The following is a 21,120-nucleotide window of genomic DNA, read 5'->3' on the forward strand; positions in this document are numbered from 1 at the left end:
CATTTGACATCTACTCATGGTGGTCTCGCTCTCTTTGGCAAGACCGAGCTGCTATTGCTGATATTTTTCTCGATTTAAACCAGCCGTGAATTTTCAAACTGTGCATAATGTTCCAGAAGCTTCCAAATAATATCAAATATATATTTTTGTGAAAAAAAAACAAACAAACCTCTTGTCTTGTCTTTGATGGACACATGGGCCTACTACGATGGAGTATTTCAACATTGGTCGTGACTCTGCCACTTGGAGAGTCGTGGCAAGTATTCTTTCAAGCGGTATTTGGGACACGCCCAAAACGAGTTGGACACCTCTGGTATAGGGGGATTCATTCTGAATACATAATTGTGCAACGCATTGCAAAATGCTCACGTTTCTTCCCATTGTCCACTCTGCCGGCCTGCTAAAAGGCGCTCGCGCAGGCCGAGGCCGGGAAATGCCTTCCTGTCCTCGACGTCCGCGATGACAGCCCCCACGTGACACGTGAGTCAAAAGGCTGAGCTTGAATTCACTTTGCCGCATTCCTCGCGAGCGACTCCACATGGTGTAACAGCGCTTGGCGAGCGTTACGACACCAGCTCAAAGGCTTGTTGAAAGGACTCGCAGCCTTTTCAAGGCGCGCGACTCGGTCGTGAACAACTTCTTGCTCGCAGGCCATTCGGTACGTTAAGGTGCAGAGATCAACATAAAAGTCGCAATTCATTAAGTCGCAGCAAAGCGCACATTCCCTCTGAAAAGGCTTCCTCAAAGCGAGTGACAGAAGTACAGAGGGTTCTTGTCTGTGTTAAGTTTCAGAAGCTCTGTGGCATGGTTTGAATTACGCTAGCATCGCATGCCTGTTTGATCTTGCGCTGTGTACGCGCCATCGACATTCATGTGTGCTTTTGGAAGCGTTAAAAGTTATCAAGAGACATTTTGGAAGGGTGAAAATCTCTTTTTTCTCTTGCCTTGCTTTTGGCAGTGTCCTTTGCAAAACCGTTTTTAACCGAGGAAGTTCCGTGTAAGGATATGTACCTCTGCCAAGGCCACACATGCTCACACTTGAAATGTAACCAAGAACTCGTGGTTCTTCTTCAACTTAACAGCGAGGTCTTTTCTTCCCCCCCCCCCCCCCCATTTTTAAATTTAATTATTTAAAAAAAAAAAAAAAGGATATTACAGCAATAATGCCCATGAACTGGGGGACATAGTTGAGGAGGGAACGGGCAGGAACTTTCTGAATATGTCCCAGCTTCAGTCGTTCGGACCGCCCAAATCCAAACTTGAGTAAAAGTAACCCAGTCTGGTAAAAATTGTCCCCAGAAATGAAAGTAAAAATGAAAATGAAAAGGATGGGCGGATGCTAACATTGGTTTGCATATATTGACTGTTAGCAATGTGTAAGTGTACCTTACGACTTTGGGTATGCATTTAACACAGGGTTTATAATGGTAACAATTTAAACTGCTGGGTCAAAAAAAAATACCCCAATTTGGGTTTCAAAACAAAACAAGAAAAAAGAAACGGAAGGACTAGCTACTTGAGTCAATGTCACCCAACATTCTGGATTGTTTTGTACAAAAGACTGGATCAGTCACCTGCCAGGTGTCACAATGCCATGTTGCCAATTTGTTTCACAACATAGTCGTCTTTGTACAAAAAAAAAGCCCATAAATGCCACTTATGTCAATGGCATGAAAAAGATGCTCTTAAAACAGGTGGGGAGCGGCTTAAACTCTCGCAACAGAAACAAGAAGGATTAACTTTTGTCTTCTTCAAACTGCATGCATTTGAAGAGTTGAATCATTCAAAGGCCGTTTACCTTGTTTTTCCACACAGTCACACGCAGGCCTTTCGACTCTTGTTCACAATTGTCATTGACACAAAATATCGATTAAGTAGAGCTTTTGAAAAGAATATCCTAACCTTAACCGTCTAACACCTAACCCTACCTATATCAAACTATCACATAATTGTGACAAAAAAATGATACATAGATAGATAGATCGATCGATCGATCGCTAGCTAGCTAGCGCACTGCAGTATGGAATGTCACAACAGAACTTTGCAGGTGTGCTTGTCAACATTGCAATTTAAGACAGTGCTTGGCATATTTTTCAAATGGATCCTAAAATCTTGTGATAACTTGCTGAACGGAATGTTTCACCAATCATGCGGAGTGGAAATGGGACACCACCGCTGACACGCCCCGCTGTTGTGGAACAGAACTAGCAACTTGACATGCCATTGTGACGATTGGAAGGCTACCGTGCCAGTCTGCCTCTCGCCCAGAGGCAGCTCACCTGCGTCTTCGAAAATAGATGGATGGTAGAGCGATTGACGGTTAGTTGAATATGTCTGCGGGTCATACAGTGCCAGCACTGCCTGAGGTAGCAGTGTGACTGACTAGTTTAACAGTATTTATGGTAAATCATTGATTGCCCCTCCCTTTAATTGAAGTTGATTGGATTATTACGCTATTCGCCATTGTTTGGCTGTCACCCGGCATCGCACGTTTGTTGTCCATCCCTCACTACTGGGAACTCTGTTGCGCAATCACTCTCTGTACTTTTGACTCGGGATGTTCGCTAACAAAGTTTTTTCAGACCTGCACCAGTGCAAGTAGTCGCTCTTTGAGTACTCACCGAGACCCGTTCATACTTTTGAGACATAAAAGGTCCTTAAAGACAATGACAAAGTATCGTGAACGAAACTTTTCTTCCTAACACAGATGATGATTCGCCGATGCGTCAAACTGCCGCAGTATAGCGCCAACTACTGCCGAGAAGGATTTACTCAATGTCAGATTTATTTATTTATTTATTTGTAAGTCTCCATGGTGCTATTGGGAGTCTACTCCCAATGGCAGCCAGTGATGTTTTTTTTAAAATACCACTCATTACTGAAGGCAAAACTGTTTTTTTTTTAATCCTTTTTTTTGCTATTAAAAATCTGTCTTAAAATAAACTGCCCTATGGCGTGAACGTTTTGTTTTCAGTTCATATCAGTCGTTGTTTTAAGCAATACAGTACTGGCAAATACGTGTGCTGATCATTTAGCGGTGGCGGGATCATCCTCCTTTTGTGCACTTTGTGTTTGACGTGCTGTCACAGCATTTAAATGAGCGTTTTTGCTCGAGCGAGAATGAAGAGTTTTTTTTCTTTTTGTCAGCTTCCACTCGTGGCGGATGATTAGAGCAAAATGCCTTTCCATCCTGAGTGGAGATCGCCACGGCTCCAAATAAAATCTTCGGTGATTGAAGGTCGCAATATTTTGAATTCTAATGGGCCTGCAAGATAAATTGCCTGAAATAGACTAGAGACTCTTCCTGCTTCCTCCTACTCCTCATCCCACCCCCCTTCCTTGTCCCCCCGCCCCCTCCTTCTGTCCGCTGTGAAAAGAACCACTGGGAATGGCAAGGCCCGATGATCATAGAATTATTGGATGGTGATTCTAAACCCCTCAAAGAGGAGTTGCTATGGAGATCTCGTTCCAAACTGTGAAATGATTCTGCTTTGAAAGGCCGGAGGGTCTGAAAGGCGAACACATCATTGTTCAGGTGGCGGTTGGTTAGGAAATTGCTGGTGCCTGTGCAATCAGCGGCACTATGGCACTGAAGGACCTGAAAAGGTTTGTTCTCTGATGCGGGACAACACTTGTGCGCATGTGAAGCTCGCTCCCAGTCCAGGCACTCTGGTGCTCTGCGTTTGAGCAAAACAAATGGAATGTCAATGGTCAAGCTAAAGATGAGAGGATGAATCCGTTTGTTTAGCTTTTATTTGGTCTACGTCAACAAATCTGACCTGAGCTTCTGCACGTCAATCGATTTGGGATTCTACACTTTACCATAATTTTTGAAAAGCGTATTTCTCATTCTCTTAGAATACAACATGAAAGGGACTTTATATATGAATTTATTTATTTATGTGGATTAGTGTCTATAAAAGGAAATTGGCAAAATATTTGTAATGTAATGTACTGTATATGTTGAAAAAAAATCACACAAAAAAAAAACTCAACAAAATAATAGACGAAGAAATGAGGGAAAACACGTTCAACAAAAATTACACAAAAACAGACCACGATTTTCCGGTCTCAAAATGAACACGTTGTCAACACATTAACACAAATTCCCTTTGACGACGCGACTTGTTTTAACACGATTCAGGCTCAACCCTTCGTTGGCTTGGTACGGCGTCCGTCGATTGGGCCTTGTTTACTGCACGGTTCCTGCTGTGCGCGCTTTGGCCTGTAGAGGACAGTGTGGTGCACGAATGAAGATAACGCACCTGTAGTGCGTTACTTAAGTGGCCAGAAGAAGAAATTCATGACAAAAAACACGAAGGTAACGATTTAACCAAGTAAATCTACGATGGAGTTGGCAGGTAAGCACGTCTCTGTCGTGAATGACCAAAGGAGGGAAATTTTGAAAGCAAGCACACTGATATGTGTAGTAACTGCAAGGGAAAAGCGGGGAACAACACACAAATAACAAATAGGAATGCTGAGTCAAGAAATGTTTTGGAAGAAGTTATCATTCAGTTCTGTCAGCGATAGTAACAGTACTATTTGGAAAAAAAAAATCACATTACAGTAGCGCTGCTGTTGAGGGATTGTAACTTCAAGATAACATGTCAGTATCTTTGTGTCGGCATCTCACTAGTGATATGCGTTGCATTAAGATGAGGATGTGTCCCGGCGTATGTTAAGAGTATAAACGTACAAAACACCTATTTATCGTACACAGCAGCTTCAAAATGTGCAATTAGTTTGTGGGTAACCACAAGTTAACTTTGCCGATAATGTCATTAATCACGATTAAAAAAATCTTAAATCAGTTGAATCCATGAAAAAAACAACAAAAAGAATAGATAAAATACTAGGAAAAATAACAATTGGCAAAGTGCTTTGAACCTCTCATTTTGTCAAGTTTCCTTTAAGCTCCCAATGTATTGACGGTAATTGCTACATCAGTACGCAAAGGAAGGCCCTGTGAAGATGTCATAGCTGTTCGTTTAATGTTTCCTGTAAAAACAAATTTCTGAATAGCCTTCATGTTCGTCTGTAATGTTTCAATACCGGTAAGACACCCTCAACGCACCCATAAAATAGCTTTTACTGCTCTGAATGCCAGCAGAATTGCGGCGCTGACTTGACTTTGCGTGAACATTTTTTAAAAGGCAGTGAGAGGAATGCGAGTTCTTCAGATGTGCTCTTGCCGCCTTGCATGTGAAGACACGCGCAGGAAGTTGAAGGCGAATGAATACTGTAATTTAACAGAATTATGTTGACCACGTATCCTCCCAGGTAATGACATCACAGGGCGCTCGCTCAATCAGTATCAGTATTGATCTCTGACTTGACACAGATTGCAGTCTTGTCTGTCGACGTCATTTAAAAGCGATGATAGCTAAAACTTGAGGGCAACTGAGGTCTTTCCTAAAACCATTTAAGAGTCACATTATGGCGTAGTTCTTGTCGTGCACCCCCAGCTTGGAGTGCCACTAAATCCAAAAATTGGAAGTCTTTGTCAGGCCCCAAATCAGGCGATGCTCGAATCAGTTTGTTGTACGTGTAAAGGAGCAACAGTTAACGGCGTGAAGTCAATATCACCATTAGATGCCTCTGAGGTTCTCCATTGAACTTCACATTTGTTGTATGAAGTAGATGTTATGCTCATAGAAATGCATATCGGCTTAAAAGGGAAGTCTAGTTGAAAATGTTCTTCGCAGTGATCGGTTCTGTGCGCCCCCGCTCGTCCAAACACTGTATTCTAATTAATATCGGGTTTGTGGAATATGAATTAAGCCGCAAAATCCGCTTGTTATTCTGCATCGCTTGGGGCGGTCTTTTTGCCACCTGCTGTCGACTGAAAATGACACCCCAGCGCCTGATGCCAAGCGTGTGAACGTCACATGACCAAAGCCAGAAAATAGATGAGCCGTGGTTGGTTGCTACGTGAGCCCTTCGCCACTGTGATGTCATTTTCAATCGGACATGTAACATTTATCAGAACGCCGTGTTTAGACTCGTTGGGGCACATCGAACTTATTATTGTAAAGAAAATTATGAATCTCAGAATTTCATATTTCTGCAAAATTTTCATGATGAGGACACCAGCGGCAGCACTTCATGATAATAATATTGACCCTGTTAGTATGACATTAAAATAAGGCGGTAGGTTGTGACACCGTCGTCTAAAGCTGGTGGCTCTTTGTTTTGTTTTCTTTTGTTTTTTGGGGATGAGGGGGGTCTTGGTTTTATCTTTGCATGGCGGCGGCCCTTTTTGGGTCTTTGTTGTATCTTTAGATGGCAGCGGCCCCACAAGAGTCGAGGACTAATTCTAACAAGTGGCCCCTCAGACTTCCTTTTTTCTCTCTCTCTCTCTCTCTCTCTCTCTCTCTCTCTCTCTCTCTCTCTCTCTCTCTTCATGCATTTGTTTCCTGGCGCTCAGCCGTGAATTGGGCGGCTGTAAAGTTGAAGTGAATGTTAAATTAGGCAGAATTAACTGAAAGGAATTACGGTGGAAGATGAGGTGACCAAAGGAGAATGTCAGTTGATGACTCAGTAGTGAATGATCAGCTGCTGCAGCACTTTGAAAGCTTTTCTCTTATTGAATTATCTGATTTTCATGTTACAGATGTAAGATAACATCACATTGTAGGTTCCAAAAAAAGCCACCCCCAGCTTTTCATATTTGCAGGACTTGCAACGCTGCCATTTGCAATGATCGAAATCGATCAAGAAAGATTTATTACTCATCGGAATACTTTTGAAAGCCGGCGTGGCAACATTGCTTGGAAGAGTTTGCGCGGCAGGGTAACCCGACTGTACGTTGCGATTGCTGCTCATGTATGTGTATCCTTGCAGCAAACAAAGTGATTACATTGCAGTACATTTCCCCAAGTTCGTACGAACACAATGGCACATTTTCATTGCAATCACTGCTAAACAGGGAGCTGGTAAATTGGAGCAGCAAAACAATAATCCCACTGATTAGCCCCTTACTGCGGAGCCTAAGTGAACTGTTCATACTGTGGAGTACCTCGGCAAGAGGAGACGAACCCAAACAGGCTGATTAGACAAAATAATTGAGTAAGTTCATTTCAACACGAGGACCAAGGCGCAGGATGACAGCTTTTGTCGACGGGCACGACCATTACGTCATACGTGGATCGGCGGTGCTGCTTTACAACAGCCTTGTTTCATTTCAAAGTGCGAAAATAAAATGAATTGAGCAGAACAACCTTGCGTGCGTTCGATTATTATTATTTTTGTTCCATCGATGACATGCAAGAACTCCCTTTATTCGGTGTTGACGGTAATTGCTCACGTTGGCATGCTAACGTGCTTGTGGCTAACTCTGCAGAGGTGGCAAAGTATTCGCACTCTCGACTTGAGGACAAGTACCGATTTGTGTGGATTTAAAAGACTCGTTAAAGTAAAATTACTGAGTGAACTTTTTTAAGTGAAAGAAAGTTAGAAAGTGCAGACTCCCAAATGTACATAAGGACGGAAGTTAAAATTATTTTACTGCCATTTGTGTCCTGTTTGGCGCTCTAGAAGAGAACAAGAAGAACAAAAAAAAATCACTGAACAAGCTGTTGCTGTATCTTTGCTAATCTTGTGAAATGACCAACAAAAAATGCGAAATTAGCTAATGAGCTGGAAAAAAAAGTACTTTTTTTGTAAATACAATTAGTCTGACAAATGTTCTGTTAGCTTGTGGTTTTTAGTCTGCCGTAAAACAAGCATTCGCCACGAGTCATTCTTGTAGCCGACAACATCAAAGGATTCTCTCCAGGAAGGCGATCACCCTTCTTGGAAACTGTTGTGTCATCCTCCTTAATGGTTCCTGGTTCCTGGTTCACGGTCCTCCATGTCGCTGCGCTTCCCGTTCTTTCCGACTCATGAGACCGCAACCTTTCTTTATCGAGAAAAATCTCAACAGCGGTTGACGTTATGAGCCTTTTTGACAAACTGAGAAGTAGAAACCTTCGAGATATGTTTCCAAATGTAGGAGGGGGTTGCATAACTTACACAATGTCTAGTGACGTACTTGGACACCTGGCATGAGTCAACCCTCCCCCACTATGAAAAAAACATGACCATCTTTGATCGCATCCGCCGTTATTGTCGTGTATTTGTGATGTGCAGTTACAGCAGCGAGCTTGCTATGCCATGAATATGCGCCTTCATTTCGATAGTCCGTCGGTGTGGCTGCTTTAGAGCGCCTCGTTGTTGGTCATGAGTGTGCGCACTTCACCCAGAGAAATGCGGAAAGGGAAGGAGGATTGATTGTTTTATTTTATGTTAAAGTCAAACTGGACAGCCAACATGTGCACTAGTGCTTTGGGCTGTTCTGGCCACTTAAGAGTGCCTCGTTGTTGCAGTGTGGAAAAGCCCTGTGATGCCTTGGTGGGACATATTCCAGCCAAAGCAAGCTTTAAGCGAATCTATGTTCGTGGCGTCAAAATCTAATTATGGCAAGGCATAGAAAGATGCTTGATGTAGTCGCATCCGTTGCTCCAGGTTGTTATAGAAATGTTTGATTGACAGCTAAGTGTGGTGTTGTTTTCACATATTCAACTAATGCAAAAAAAAAAAAAATCTATATATGTGTCTATATAAATGTGTTATATATAGATACATATATAGATTTTTTTTTTTTTTTACGATTTTCAAGCCTCATAGTATATAATATAGGTGTATAATCATAAACATTTGTCATGGTTTTTACCAACACTCTGTGGCCTGCTAGATTTAGAAGACATTTCTTTTCACCAAACGTTAACAAAGCACTTTACTTTATTTTCCAGGCGTAGCTGCAGTACTGTACTGTGCAAAAAGTCACCATTCAGGAAGTAACCAGTCATAAAATGAGCCTGCGCAAGGAATCAAACGTAAAGTGCTGATGATCATTTTATTTGGTACGCGTTACACCTCCCTCAGTCTTTGACGGGCATTGTTTGCGACATATCTATGCGTTAGCAATATTCCGAGCGTGCATCAATGTTCCGGGTTGTTCGCCGATGGTATGACGGGTTTTTAATGAGCTGATCAGCAGAAGTGACGCAGCTTTACTGTGTGTCAGGACTTCACCTGTCTGTCAACAGTATTTTTATACGGAGCGTTAACAGACGCCACCAAGCACGCGCCGAGCATACCAGACACGCTTTGTTGAATGCTTCACCTGGCTCATGCTTTTCCTCGTTGAATGAGACGCCGTTGCCTTTATGACAGTGGTGATTGCTCTTGATTGATTTATGAAAATGTATCTCAAAGGGCAGCATGGGAAGCCTCGGCGATCCGCAGTTTGAATCTCGACTTTGGTCTTGCGGTGTGGAGTTTGGGCGAATGCATGAAATAAGGCGGCGAATGACAAAACATTTCAAATAGTTCAGTCAACTGGATTTTTCAGGCAGCCGTCCTTTACTTGAGAATGTATTTTCCCAACAATTGTTAGTTTTCGTCCCTACATTTGAAAGCAGATCTTTTACTCTGTCAAAATATGCTTGTTTTTCATGCCCTGCAGATGACAATACACTAAAACGGGGCGAAATAGAGAGAGGTGAGACATATATTTTCACTTTTTCACAATTTAGAAAAATAAAATAAAATAAAATGTACTCTGCCCCCATGTTGCGATTTAATATGCTATTCTTTTTTTCAAGGTATTGTTAACAAACACAATGAATTAAATGGTATGACAATAAACACATTTAGTCTTCACAAAATTCTACCAAACAAGTGTGGTGGAAAAGTCAGTCAGATGAAAACAATCACGCAAACAAATCTGCGGCTGTATCACTTCAAACTTTTCGTTTTACACGAAACCGTGAAATGCAGACTTCACTTTTGACGCTATGAACTTATTTAGACACCATAAATAAATCTAAAATATAAAAATAAAGCCTATCGACCGAGTCAAATGAAGCATTTCGGCGCCCCAAATTGCAGCCTTTGCTTTTTGAAAATTGCATTCACTAGACTGCGATGTCAATTAGAATTCCATTCATTTGGTTCAGCCCTGCTCTACAGAAACTTTTACGTACAAGAGTAGGAGGACTTTTCCCACTTTTGATAGCAGGGCACCTATTGAAAAACAACCGGCAACTCTCACATCAATGAATCATTTTGAGTATGCTGTGAATCTTCAGTAGCCTGCACGTTTTTGGCATGTCGGAGAAAGCCTACATCAGAAAGGCAAGATTCGAACCCCAGACCTCAGAACTGTGAGGCAGACGTGCTAACCACTACACTCCCGTGCTCTCCAGATTTATTTCCATCAATTGTTTTATTGTTTTCTCTTTAGAAGTCCATAATTCCCACACCTCGTCGGTATATTTGTCACACAAACACTTTTGCGGGGGTAGAACGAGACTCATTGATTACATTTTGATCGATTCGATGCCTTCCTGCTGTTACCGTGAAGGAGGGGAGGGGGAAAAAAAATCAATACCGGTACGCTGTTGTGTGTCCTTGCACTGCAGGCGCATTTGACGATGTGGATATCATCTATGTTGAGATGAGCGCGGACCCCGTGAGGGACATGTGAGATCATCCACGGGGAGGCTGACGGATGACGACACGATCTTCCCTCTTATTGACAAGCCGAAGAAGACGACAAGAAACTCAAACCAGAATTCGTGAGTCAGTCTCAGCAGGATTTGATTTTATTTCAATTTTTTTTTCTTGGCACCCCCTCAACCAGCTCCCCTCTACCTCCCAGCAGCGTGCCACAAATAATCACCCTCCCACACGCATGGCAAAAAGGAGAAAAAAAAAGTGTGTTTTTCTTAATCTCCACGCATTAGGTCTCACCCCTCCTCTTCCTCCTTTCACCATTTTCTCCCTTTTGGAGATTGAAAGCGATCAGGGGGTCAGGAGTGTGCCGCTGGAGAAATCATTAATAGAGAGTTACTTATTCAGTGGCCGACCCGGGGTCAGCGCTGTGGCCTCATGAAAGTGTTTCCACACAGCTCTTTTTTTTTTTCTTCATCCAAAGTAACGCTCGCATCACTGAACATGCAGCCGCTAAAGCGAGGACAGCAGGTCATGCGTCTTTCGACAGCACATCGACATTGTTGAGAACACAGAAAAGACAAATTCCCTGTGAAGTGAACATCGTTTATCTTCGAATATTTGCCAGCAATCCTTCCAAGTAGATAAAACGATATTTCAAATATGTGACATGAAAAATCAAGTCGTTCTCTCCGCTCTCGACGCTGTGGCCGTGTTCATTGAATGTGCCGAAACAGTGCCCTGTTCAGTCAAATGCCACAACTGTAAACTGAACAAAATGGATGCTACTTCATGAAGGTGTCAAACCCAAGGCCCGGGGGCCAGATGTGGACCACCACATCATTTTAAGTGGCCCGCGAAAGCAAAGATGACACCTTCCATACTTGCTAAAATGTGTACCAAAGTTTCAAATTTTCATCTGTAATTAATCGGTGATATATTGTAAGCATTTTCTTGTTACCAAACCCCTCATTATAGTTACTTAAACAATATTTGACTAAACCGTTATTCTTGACTTCTTTATGTAGTTTCAATCATCACGGCCCTCCAAGGGAAGCGGTAATTAGAATGTGGCCCGCGACAAAAATGAGTTTGACACCCCTGAGCCAGCATCTTTCTTATGCCGAACCGCAGCTACATTTTTTTACCAAAAATATATTCACTTAAAGCCTCCAGTGGCTTGAAAATATCCCATCAGGTCATTGCAAGGTTTTTTTCCACAGCGTGACAACGTAGCGCTCAAAAGTAGCCACGTCTGCACAAAGCCCCTGTCAACACGCTGGCTGTCGCGTCTGACTTGTTTCAAATCTCTTATTCCTTGCTCTTCTGATGTTCTCTCTATGATGTGTGCGCACACGCAGCCAGTCTTTTTATTTTATTTTTTTTTAAAGAAAAAAACACCAAATTAGTTTTTGTTGTGTTTTCTTTTTTCTGGGGTTTGGAACGGATTCTTGGTATTTCAATTAATTTCAGTGAGGAACATTGATTTCATGTGTAAAGTCAGGTTCGAGCGTTAGCCACAGAATGAACTAAATTCGTAAGTCAAGGTCCCGTTGTATTTCGAAAAAAATGGCTTTTATGCAGGCCAAAATTTAAAAGCGGGGCGGATGAAAGGTGCAATGTCGGATAAAGATGGGTGAAAATGCGGCCATACGAAAACGGGCAACTTGAGCTGCGATTTGAGTTTAAATGTCCCATGATGCACTTAAGGAGGGGGATGTGGCATTTCACTCAGCGCGACGCGCCCCCGCCACTCCGAGGCTCGGACCCCTCATTACACTAACGAGAGGGGCTATTTCACCTGCTGCACAGCCCACCCCCACCGTGGCCGCCCCTTCCTCCCCCTCGCTGTACCTCCCCACAAGCCATGCAGCCCCACTAACAGGAGCCATTCAGCCAAGGCAGGTGGCCGCTTTGCGCACATAATTGCTGACAATTTTTGGCAATGAATAAAAATGATCTACATTACTCGTCAAAGGTTGCCCGAGTCAAGTCAAATCTATGGAAGACCTCTTTAGAATGGCAAGAAAGAATGGCGCTTATCAAAGGCTGTGCCAGGCTTTTAAGACGGGAGGGACGCGCCGTGATTGTCTCCCCCGGCCGGCTGTGTGAGCCTCGCTCAGCTGCCACCACTCACATATATGCATGTTTATGTTTCCAGTGGGTGCATGTGTATGTCTCATCTTAAAAATGCACCACGAGAATGAAGAAACTGCCTACATTTGAGTTAAATCGATTCAAATTTTGTTTGAGTTAAAAAAAAAAAATCCAGGCTGTTCTCATTTCTAAACAATTTAAAAGCTTGACATATTAGTGTAGTGTGTGTGTGTGTGTGTGTGTACATGTATATGAGTTTATGTGAGTAAACATGTATCTATACATATATATGTGTGTGTATGTATGTATATATGCATGTATACAGTACATGTATGTATGTATATGTACAGTACATATGTATTGTATATTGTTTGTACGTGTATGTATATGACACACACACACACACACACATATATATAAATGAAAGAGAGAATATGTGTATGAATGTACAGTATATGAATGTATGCATCTCTCTCTCTCTCTCTCTCTCTTGCTCTCTGTCTCAGTTTGTGTGTGTGTTAAAAAAAAAACTGGGCATACAGCCAAACTGCTATATATTGATACAATTGTTATCAAAATTCTCAAACAATGCCGCAGTGATGTTTGCCGGACCCGTTTTCCATTGCTTTTGTCCATATGAATGGTCTCACAAACAACAATAATGACAAGGCAGCCCACCAGCCGCGCTCGGCGGTGGCGGCCGTATGCGGCTGACCCCTGCGGACTCGCATGCCTTTTATTAACACCTGCCTGTTAGGGGAGCACCGCGCGGCGTCCGCAAGATGATGAGGCAAAGCTGGAGCGGGTTCAGGCCGTGTCAGTCGGCATTTGCTGTTTCCATTTCACACATGATTAATCTCTCTGTGAAGACTTGGGCCGGGCGGGCTGGCGGAGTGTGTACGCGCATCTCTTCCCGTGCGCCTCTCCCACTGGCTTCACTCTGGCTGCCTGACTAAAAGGCCTTTAGAATTCCTGCAGAGAGAGATGTGGCCAGAGTGAATGCAACTGGCTGGGGGTCAGCGTGTGGAGCTTTTTGCTGCCATTGTGTAATTGAGGCTCTGGCAAGGTTTTTTTTCCCTCAGTTCTTTCAAAAGGCAGCGTGTTTGTGAAGTGCGGGGAGGGAAAAGGAGGCAAGGGGAGGGTTTCGGGGGCTGGGCGGGTTTTCATATGGAGAGGCAGGTCAAGTTGACAGGAACAATAAGAATGTGTTCCGCTAATTTCTGCGGGGCTGAATCAAGGATAATAGGCTCCATTTCTTTATTACAACTTTTCTGTCTGGTGCCCTCTCTTTCTCTGCCCGCCACCACATCCTGTCAAGAAGCAGTCTCGACTGTGCTCTCAAGTGCTGTGCTGTGTCATTCAATCCATCGTACAGTAATTTTGGTTCCCTAGACTGGTCATGTAAAAATATTCTCTCCGGCTTGGCCATATTCTGTAAAGCGCCCGAGGAAGGACCCTAATTTACCCCTAACGAACCAACTTACAAACAGTTCCCGGCTATTTCCGCTTCCCGTAGTCCTGGCGGAATATTCCTGTTCAAAACGGTGACTGTAAGGCAAAACCCCCCCCCCCAGAGGGAATTTGAAGGGATGAAAAGGAGAAGGCATCTCGTCTATGTTATCCCTGTCAAAGACTCCCCATTCCTCCTTCAATGTGAGAACCGCCATTCGTGATTGTTTGGCATTTAGATGCCTCGCATTGGGGAAACAATTAGCACACAGCCTGTTGCGTTTATATTCTTTTTCATCTCCTTTAATGGCTTCTCTCTCACTCTCTTTTCTTTTAATCCAAACAGGACGTAATGTGCAAACACGAGCCGGGTCGTGGATCGAAAGAAACACGTCTGCCAGGATCACACGATGGAGGAACGATACAGGTAAGCTTTTCATGAAACCTGGTGATACTCCCGAAGTCCAATTGCAATTTTAGGCTTTTCTCATCTCAAGTACAAATCTAATTTAAAAAAAAAAAAAAAAGATCGGAGTTTTCATATATGTACATATACATATATGGTATATATAGTATTGTCATGATTTCAAAGAATAAAACAAAAATAGTCATTTTACTCCAACATATATACAGTACATACCTAAAGAAAGCAAAATCCGAGAACCTGATCATTTTGCATTTTTTTAAAATCATTATGATACCATACAACTTGAAGTCACATATATTGGGTTATGATTTTTTTCCCATGTATTATTCGAGGGTTCATTTTCAGAGATTTTGAAGGTTCCATCAGTTTTTCAATAGTAGATGCTTTACGGTACGGTTGAGAGTCGTTCATGGCCTTTAGACTTACCATTCCCGACAAGTCGGCACAAGACTAAAATGACATAATTTCATGGAAGCGCAATGACACATGGTGCTATCATTCTGCTGGTCGCACGCCACCCAAGTTTTGAGCAAATGTGAAGCGGATGAGCTGGAGGCAGCCATCCAGTTTTATCTGTACAGTCATAAGACACATAAACATGACATACAGCCATAATTTAAGCAAGCGTCTCTTCACCCGTCTTTTTTTAAATTTTTATTGCTTTTCCTGAACTTTTATGATGCATTGATCACTTTCTTTAGGGACATTTCCTCAAACGTGTCGCTGCCCCAATGGTGTGTCAGCACGGATGATGTCATTCCTGTCAGTCTTAATTCAAAAAGTTTTGCCAATATACTGACAGTGTTACTTAATATGCCCAAACACAACATTCTGCCCTGCAAATCCTAGAGAGCCTGCAAAACGTCATTAAGCACTTCATTGAGCATATGGTCCCCATTTTCCGACATTTTCTCAATTCCATATAATATCAAACAGAGTGAAGGCCCGAAATATCAAAACAACAAATAAGTATGTTCAAACAGCAAATAAGTATGTTCAAAGCAAAAAGTCATTAATACCATCTGGTGATGCTCAGTAAATCACAAGAGGGGGAAAAAAACATCTTCTTGGGCCTATTATATTGATGATGGTTTCACTGCACATATTTGGCTTTGTTGCCACATGTTTCTCACAATTGTAGCATTAGTGGCATGCTTTACAAAAGTGGCACTTTGTAGCCCGGAAATCCCCACAGAGCACAAAGACTTTGTCCAAGTATGATGAATAACAGAAAAGTTTGCTTTTTCAAAAGCATCACTACCATATTGATCAATTAATTGGACATCATGCTGCTCAGAACACGCCCTTTTTTGTTGTTTGTTTTCTTTAGCCATGAAGCTTAGCGAGGCACTGAACTCGTGCTAAGTCAGCATTGATTCTTTTGCACCTCCCCCTTCTCGTTTGGAGTTTGTCAAACACTCCCGAGGTCACACAATTAGTAGTCTGACCAAAACGATCATGAAAATGTTCAATGAAAGATTGACTTTCCCCAAAGTGTCGCTGTTCTGTGGGCCCATACATGACACAAAAGAGAGTGAGTTGTTAGCCCGCAAGCTAGGTACCACCTAGCACATCTTGTCACGGTTGGCAAAGCCCTACAATGACTCTGTGGGATACACTGGCGACTTTAAACGGATATGTTTTTATGGCTTAAGAATATAGGAATGTGTAAGCATATGTTAGGCGTATGAATGTAGCCCGCCAGTAGCACGGATGAGAAATTGCAGCTCCGTCCAGCTTTTAAGTTCGCAACAATGTAGTAACCTCACACGAGCTCACTGAAGTTTCACTTTTCCAATTGCATTGTCTGTTTCTTGTATCACATGGTTCAGTCATTCACCTGCGATCGTTCAAATGTTTCTGACACGAAATCCTGTGCGACTGTCAGACAGAGGGAGGAGGGAGAAAAGTCGTAAATCAAATGATTCATGGCTTGTGCAATAGTGAGCCTGAGTTGGAAGAGATGTGTGTGTGTGTGTGTGCGTGCGTGCGTGTGCGAATACCCCCCCCGCCGCCCCAAAACTGTGAGCGATGCAATAAATCAGCAGCGTGTTTTAAACAGGCAAACAGTATACTGCTGCAGGGTCTTCAGGGCGCCACGATGAACAATGTTGACATCAAAGTGTCGATGTTTGACAAGTGATGAGTCACTTCCCCTGTCCAGAGAGGAGCTCACACCTGTATGGAGATGATTACAGGTAGATCTGGCTGGTCCTAATTGTACAATAAACGCTTGCTCTCAGCCCTAATGGCAGCCGGTCTGCAGCCGAGACGCCAGACTGCCTCCTGTCGCCAAGCTCCCGTGTGTGTGATTTCTCCCCCACCCCTTCACACACACACACACAAAGCGCAGTTGAGATGATGATATGGTTACCGACTATTCAAAGCAAACAGCTAGCCAAATTGCAATCTCAGCTTTAATGTTTGAAAGAAAAAAAAAACGAAGCCAATTTTATCTGTGGCGCTTAAGGACCGCCATTTGGGACAGTTTCACCAATTTTATTCATTGCACCTTTTCATGAAATGTCTGAATTTGAAAGTGTTTTGTTTAATTTGTTCATTTGATCATTTGTGTATTCCTTTGACCTTAAAGCATCATTTAAATGTGTTTGAGAGTTTGCCGATGCATTGTAGAGAAACCTTTATTAGTCTCACAATGGAGAAATTCCCAATTCACAGCAGCAAAGTTATGAAAGGAAGAAGTAGAAGAACAAAATATAGGAGCTGCTGGAAAGGCAGGTCAGGGGAAATGGTGAACTGGATATACAACTGGATTGATCTGCTGCACGTATACTGCGGCTGGGATAATGCATCCCTTCTGTATTGTAATCCGAAATGTCCTTTCTATTTCGTTTCAGGTGTCATTTGGACAGACGTGAGGCCATCGGCGTTTGACAGTTCAGCCTCTGCAGTTTTTGTAAGAGTATTCTCCCTTTGCCCATGTTCTGGTCAATTGACAGTGACGTAGTTGCAAGACGTTTTTTGGCACCCGGGTGCATTTGAGCGCAACATTGAGAAGCTTACACCACCATTGATGAAAACGGCAAACTTCTCAAGCAGGCGTCTGCGCAGTGAAAGTCTTTCCAGAGGGCCGCGATGAAATTTGGCATCAACTGGAGGTGTACTGATTCATCCACAAATAAACGATTATCAAATTAATCGATAATTATGTTAATAATCGGGTCACTGTTTCATTCCTTATTTTTTAACTTATAAAGTGAAAAATTGTTCAAATATTTGTAATTTCAGCTAGAAAATATTCTCTCAATTCTGAAGTCCTCCCTCAAAGCAGTCTGATTATCTTTTTTTTTCCCCTGAAAAGAAGACATTTTCAAACATCTGTTCATACTTTGGGAAGCAACGATCAGCACTTTTGCCGATTTTCCGACATCTTACGGACCAAACACTGAGTCATAACTTGTTTGTGCATTTTCCGCATTGTCAGTTTGCAATAAGGGGTGGAAATCATTATTTTTGTCTGATTCATCGATTAATTGACTAAATGGATTAATCAGTAATGAAAGTAATCCTTGGTTGCAGCCCTGAAATCAACAAGCCCTCGACCCAGCGGATTCTTTGAAAAGTCATAATGCTTTACCGGTTCTGACTTAAGCACGTTCAGCATCATAATCTTCCGTTTGAACAACTCGGCTATGTTTTGAGTGACCCCCCATCAAGAGATTCATCATTTATGAACATTGGACTTGCGGTGTGAATCAGAATGAGGTTCAAACCTTCAACCATCTAGTTTCAAAGTGCTTGTCGCTTCCTGCAACTATTTTGTCCAAGTGCCGTTTGTCTAAGTGCATTTGCCAATGTCAAAAAGTATCTGTGTATCTTTGCGGCAGGGGTGGGGGGTGTCCCGGGGGGAGAGGAGGAGGGGGGGGGGGATTTCTCATCAGTTCACACACATCAGAGATAAGAGCTCCAGAAGCCTTCCGAAAATGGCCCGTTTTCAAACGAGATCATCCTGCTTGGAGTTCAGAAGCCACATAGCATGCCGCCCTTGTTTAGAGAAGAATGCGCAGTATTAGCTTTAGAAAAGCATCATTAATGGAAGGATCAGACGGGGAGCAAGGCCAGCCTTTATCCCCAGGTTCTCTGCTGGAGACAGTACATCATTTAAGCGTAGAGAAGGGGGCACATGGCTCCAATCCTATACGGCGCATGTGTATGAGAATGCATCCATGTGCATGTTTGAAGTCTGTCTCGGAGGCGACTCCATGCTCATTTGGGTCCGGGCGTAATTGCGGTGTGGAGATCAAAGGCGCGCTGGCCCAGTGATGTTCCAGAGGAGACTTTAGCACACAGCCCTCTCCTCTGTGCAACAGGGGCCCGCCCGCTGCTCGCCAACCCCCCTCGCCCCCTCCCCTCCGGCCCTGCGCTGCCCCTGCACATCCCTGCTCGTATAAAAAGGTTCAGGCACCATTTGTCATGTGTTTATGACTGAGAGGCATTGCGTGATAGGGAATGTCATCTACAAGAGTCTGTCGAGAGGCTTTCTTCTCTTTTGTCGACAGCCATTTCCTATAGCGGGGTTTGTTTGTGAGAGGGACTCGTTAAAGGGTCACAGATGATGTGGTGGCCGGGGCCTTGCCAGCGTTGGCATGTTTTCACTCATCAGTTGAAGATATTGTTTCTTTTATAAGGCATCGACGTCTCTATCAGAACAGTGAAGCCGTTTTATCGCGGGATTGTGTTCCAGGATATGTGACGCATTACGACCATTTGTTGATTGTTTGCTCACCCCTGCCGTGCTTATTGAAACACTGAATTTTGATAGAGTGTGCGGGATTCGGCATTCTGTGCCGTGGTTCCAAATTTGATTTGCTGGTGAATGTCGTTGCACATTGGAGACGCAACAGGCAGTAGAAAAAAAATACACTTGAGATTTTGAAAAGACACAAAAAAAATGCCGTGGCACCTCCAAGCCATTCAAATAGAATACATTCAGTATTTATGCAGTATATTGTGTTTTACAATAATACAGAACAATATTTATAATTTCATACGTGCACTGGCGTGCAGAGTCTCCGTTGCTGAACAGCACGACCGCAGTCGGTGAATGACGCAAAAAACCCGATAACAGGATTTCATTTTTTCCATTGTCCTTAAATATCTGTGACAGGCCTGAGATAATGATCGCGTTTGTATTTTTCTTTTTCATTCTAGTCTACATCTTTGTACTCTGTCCTACTTTGTATGGGCAATGGCGGACAGAGGAGGAAGTCGTGCCGTGATAGTAATCCTCCTTGCACTGTCCCCCTTTTTTTCTTCTTTCAAAGCCTGTGCATTAAAGTAAATTGGCGCCTTGTAAGCAGACGAGTTGACCTTTAACAAATCCTGAGAGCCTGACCTGTCTGTAAAATGTTTCTGCAGTCTTTCTTCTCCTGCAGTGTACAGTGTCAATACATGTAGGGGGGTTGGAGGGTGGACTCTGTTTGTGAACCGTACGTACGTACGTATGGCTTTGCGTGGTCTACGATATGCCTTTATAGACCTACTACGGGGTCCTATCATTGCGCATAAAACATGCCTATGAACATTAATGGCCTCAACATGTGTTGCATTTGCTACTTTCATCTTGTTACCCTTCATCACGGTTGTTTTGCTGCTCCCCTCCATCTGTTCCCATAGTGCTTTAGAATTACAAAGTGCGCAACACCCCCTCAGCTGGTAATAAACACGCAAGGGTCAACAATATTAGGTGCACCTGCGCCGTACATATATTAAGATTAAATTAATCAAAAAGGCAGTCTGGTCATAGGTGATAGGAATGTAACGCTTTGATTGACAACTCGGAGGTATTCATTGAACAATGTTGATTATGGTGGCTGCGCACATTTGTTTCAAACTCCAGACTGTGGCTGCACTTGAACTACTTGGCAGTTTTGAAGCACTTCTCAGTATGGCACAGTTCAGTTGTGCGCCACAAACTAGGCCAGTGGTTCCCAACCCTTTTTTGTCATGTGTACCGCCCAACGTTTTTGTTGTACCACAAGTGTCCCCCATTCGTGCTGTATGTGTTCATAGTTCACCAGAAGCAGAACGTGAACGCAACTGACTATGAAATGAAAAGTCAAGTCTGTCTCCTTAATGTGAATTTAATTCAGGCGTTGTCCTCTTTTGAGCGCAGATAAAAATAAAAATAAAAAAAATATATATTTTTTTAACGAATGAAACTGCCTTTTTATATAGAATTCTTTCAAAAATATAACTTGACCCTCAAAAAGACTGAGCTCCTTTGAGTAAGTCACCTTTCAATGGGCATTTAAACTTTAAATATCAGGAACAAACCACAAAAATAATATTTACACCCACTATCAAAATTATTATATATATATTTTTAATCAATCCTCTGACCTTTAGTGGGACACTTGAGCTGACCCACGGCTGTGTCACAGGTCGTCACCTCGGGGAAACCTAGATGTACATTTTATTTACGGGCTTCTGAAATGAATAAAAATATTTCGTCATTACCTTGGATATGCTCAGTCGGTGTGTGTCGGGGAGAAAAATAAGACCCCGTTTATCTGCAAAAGTACTTTGCTAGTGTGCGTATTGAGCACGTACAATCGAAAGCAGCAAGACAAAGGGTGCAAATGGGAGTAAGCACGCCACAAGATCACAGTGCTCAGTGAACACAA

The 21,120-nt window shown here is 42.9% G+C and overlaps 1 protein-coding gene across 2 annotated transcripts in view; it reads left to right on the plus strand.

Moving 5' to 3' along the window:
• LOC147198394 (uncharacterized) overlaps positions 1-21,120 on the plus strand; it is a 42,061-nt gene that overhangs the window by 4,879 nt on the left and 16,062 nt on the right. The window contains exons 4-6 of one of the 2 annotated variants that reach the window (XM_086123930.1): positions 10,470-10,625; positions 14,393-14,473; positions 17,332-17,390. In XM_086123930.1, the coding sequence (XP_085980056.1) occupies positions 10,559-10,625; positions 14,393-14,473; positions 17,332-17,390 (207 nt within the window). In that variant the 5' untranslated portion in view covers positions 10,470-10,558. The remainder of the gene's footprint in view (positions 1-10,469; positions 10,626-14,392; positions 14,474-17,331; positions 17,391-21,120) is intronic. The other variant, XM_086123931.1, reaches the window with a different exon arrangement.

The sequence above is a fragment of the Hippocampus guttulatus genome, chromosome 11 (genome assembly GCF_054856545.1).
Source record: "Hippocampus guttulatus isolate MCC_2025c chromosome 11, RoL_Hgut_1.0, whole genome shotgun sequence".
NCBI classification, from domain to species: Eukaryota; Metazoa; Chordata; class Actinopteri; order Syngnathiformes; family Syngnathidae; genus Hippocampus; species Hippocampus guttulatus.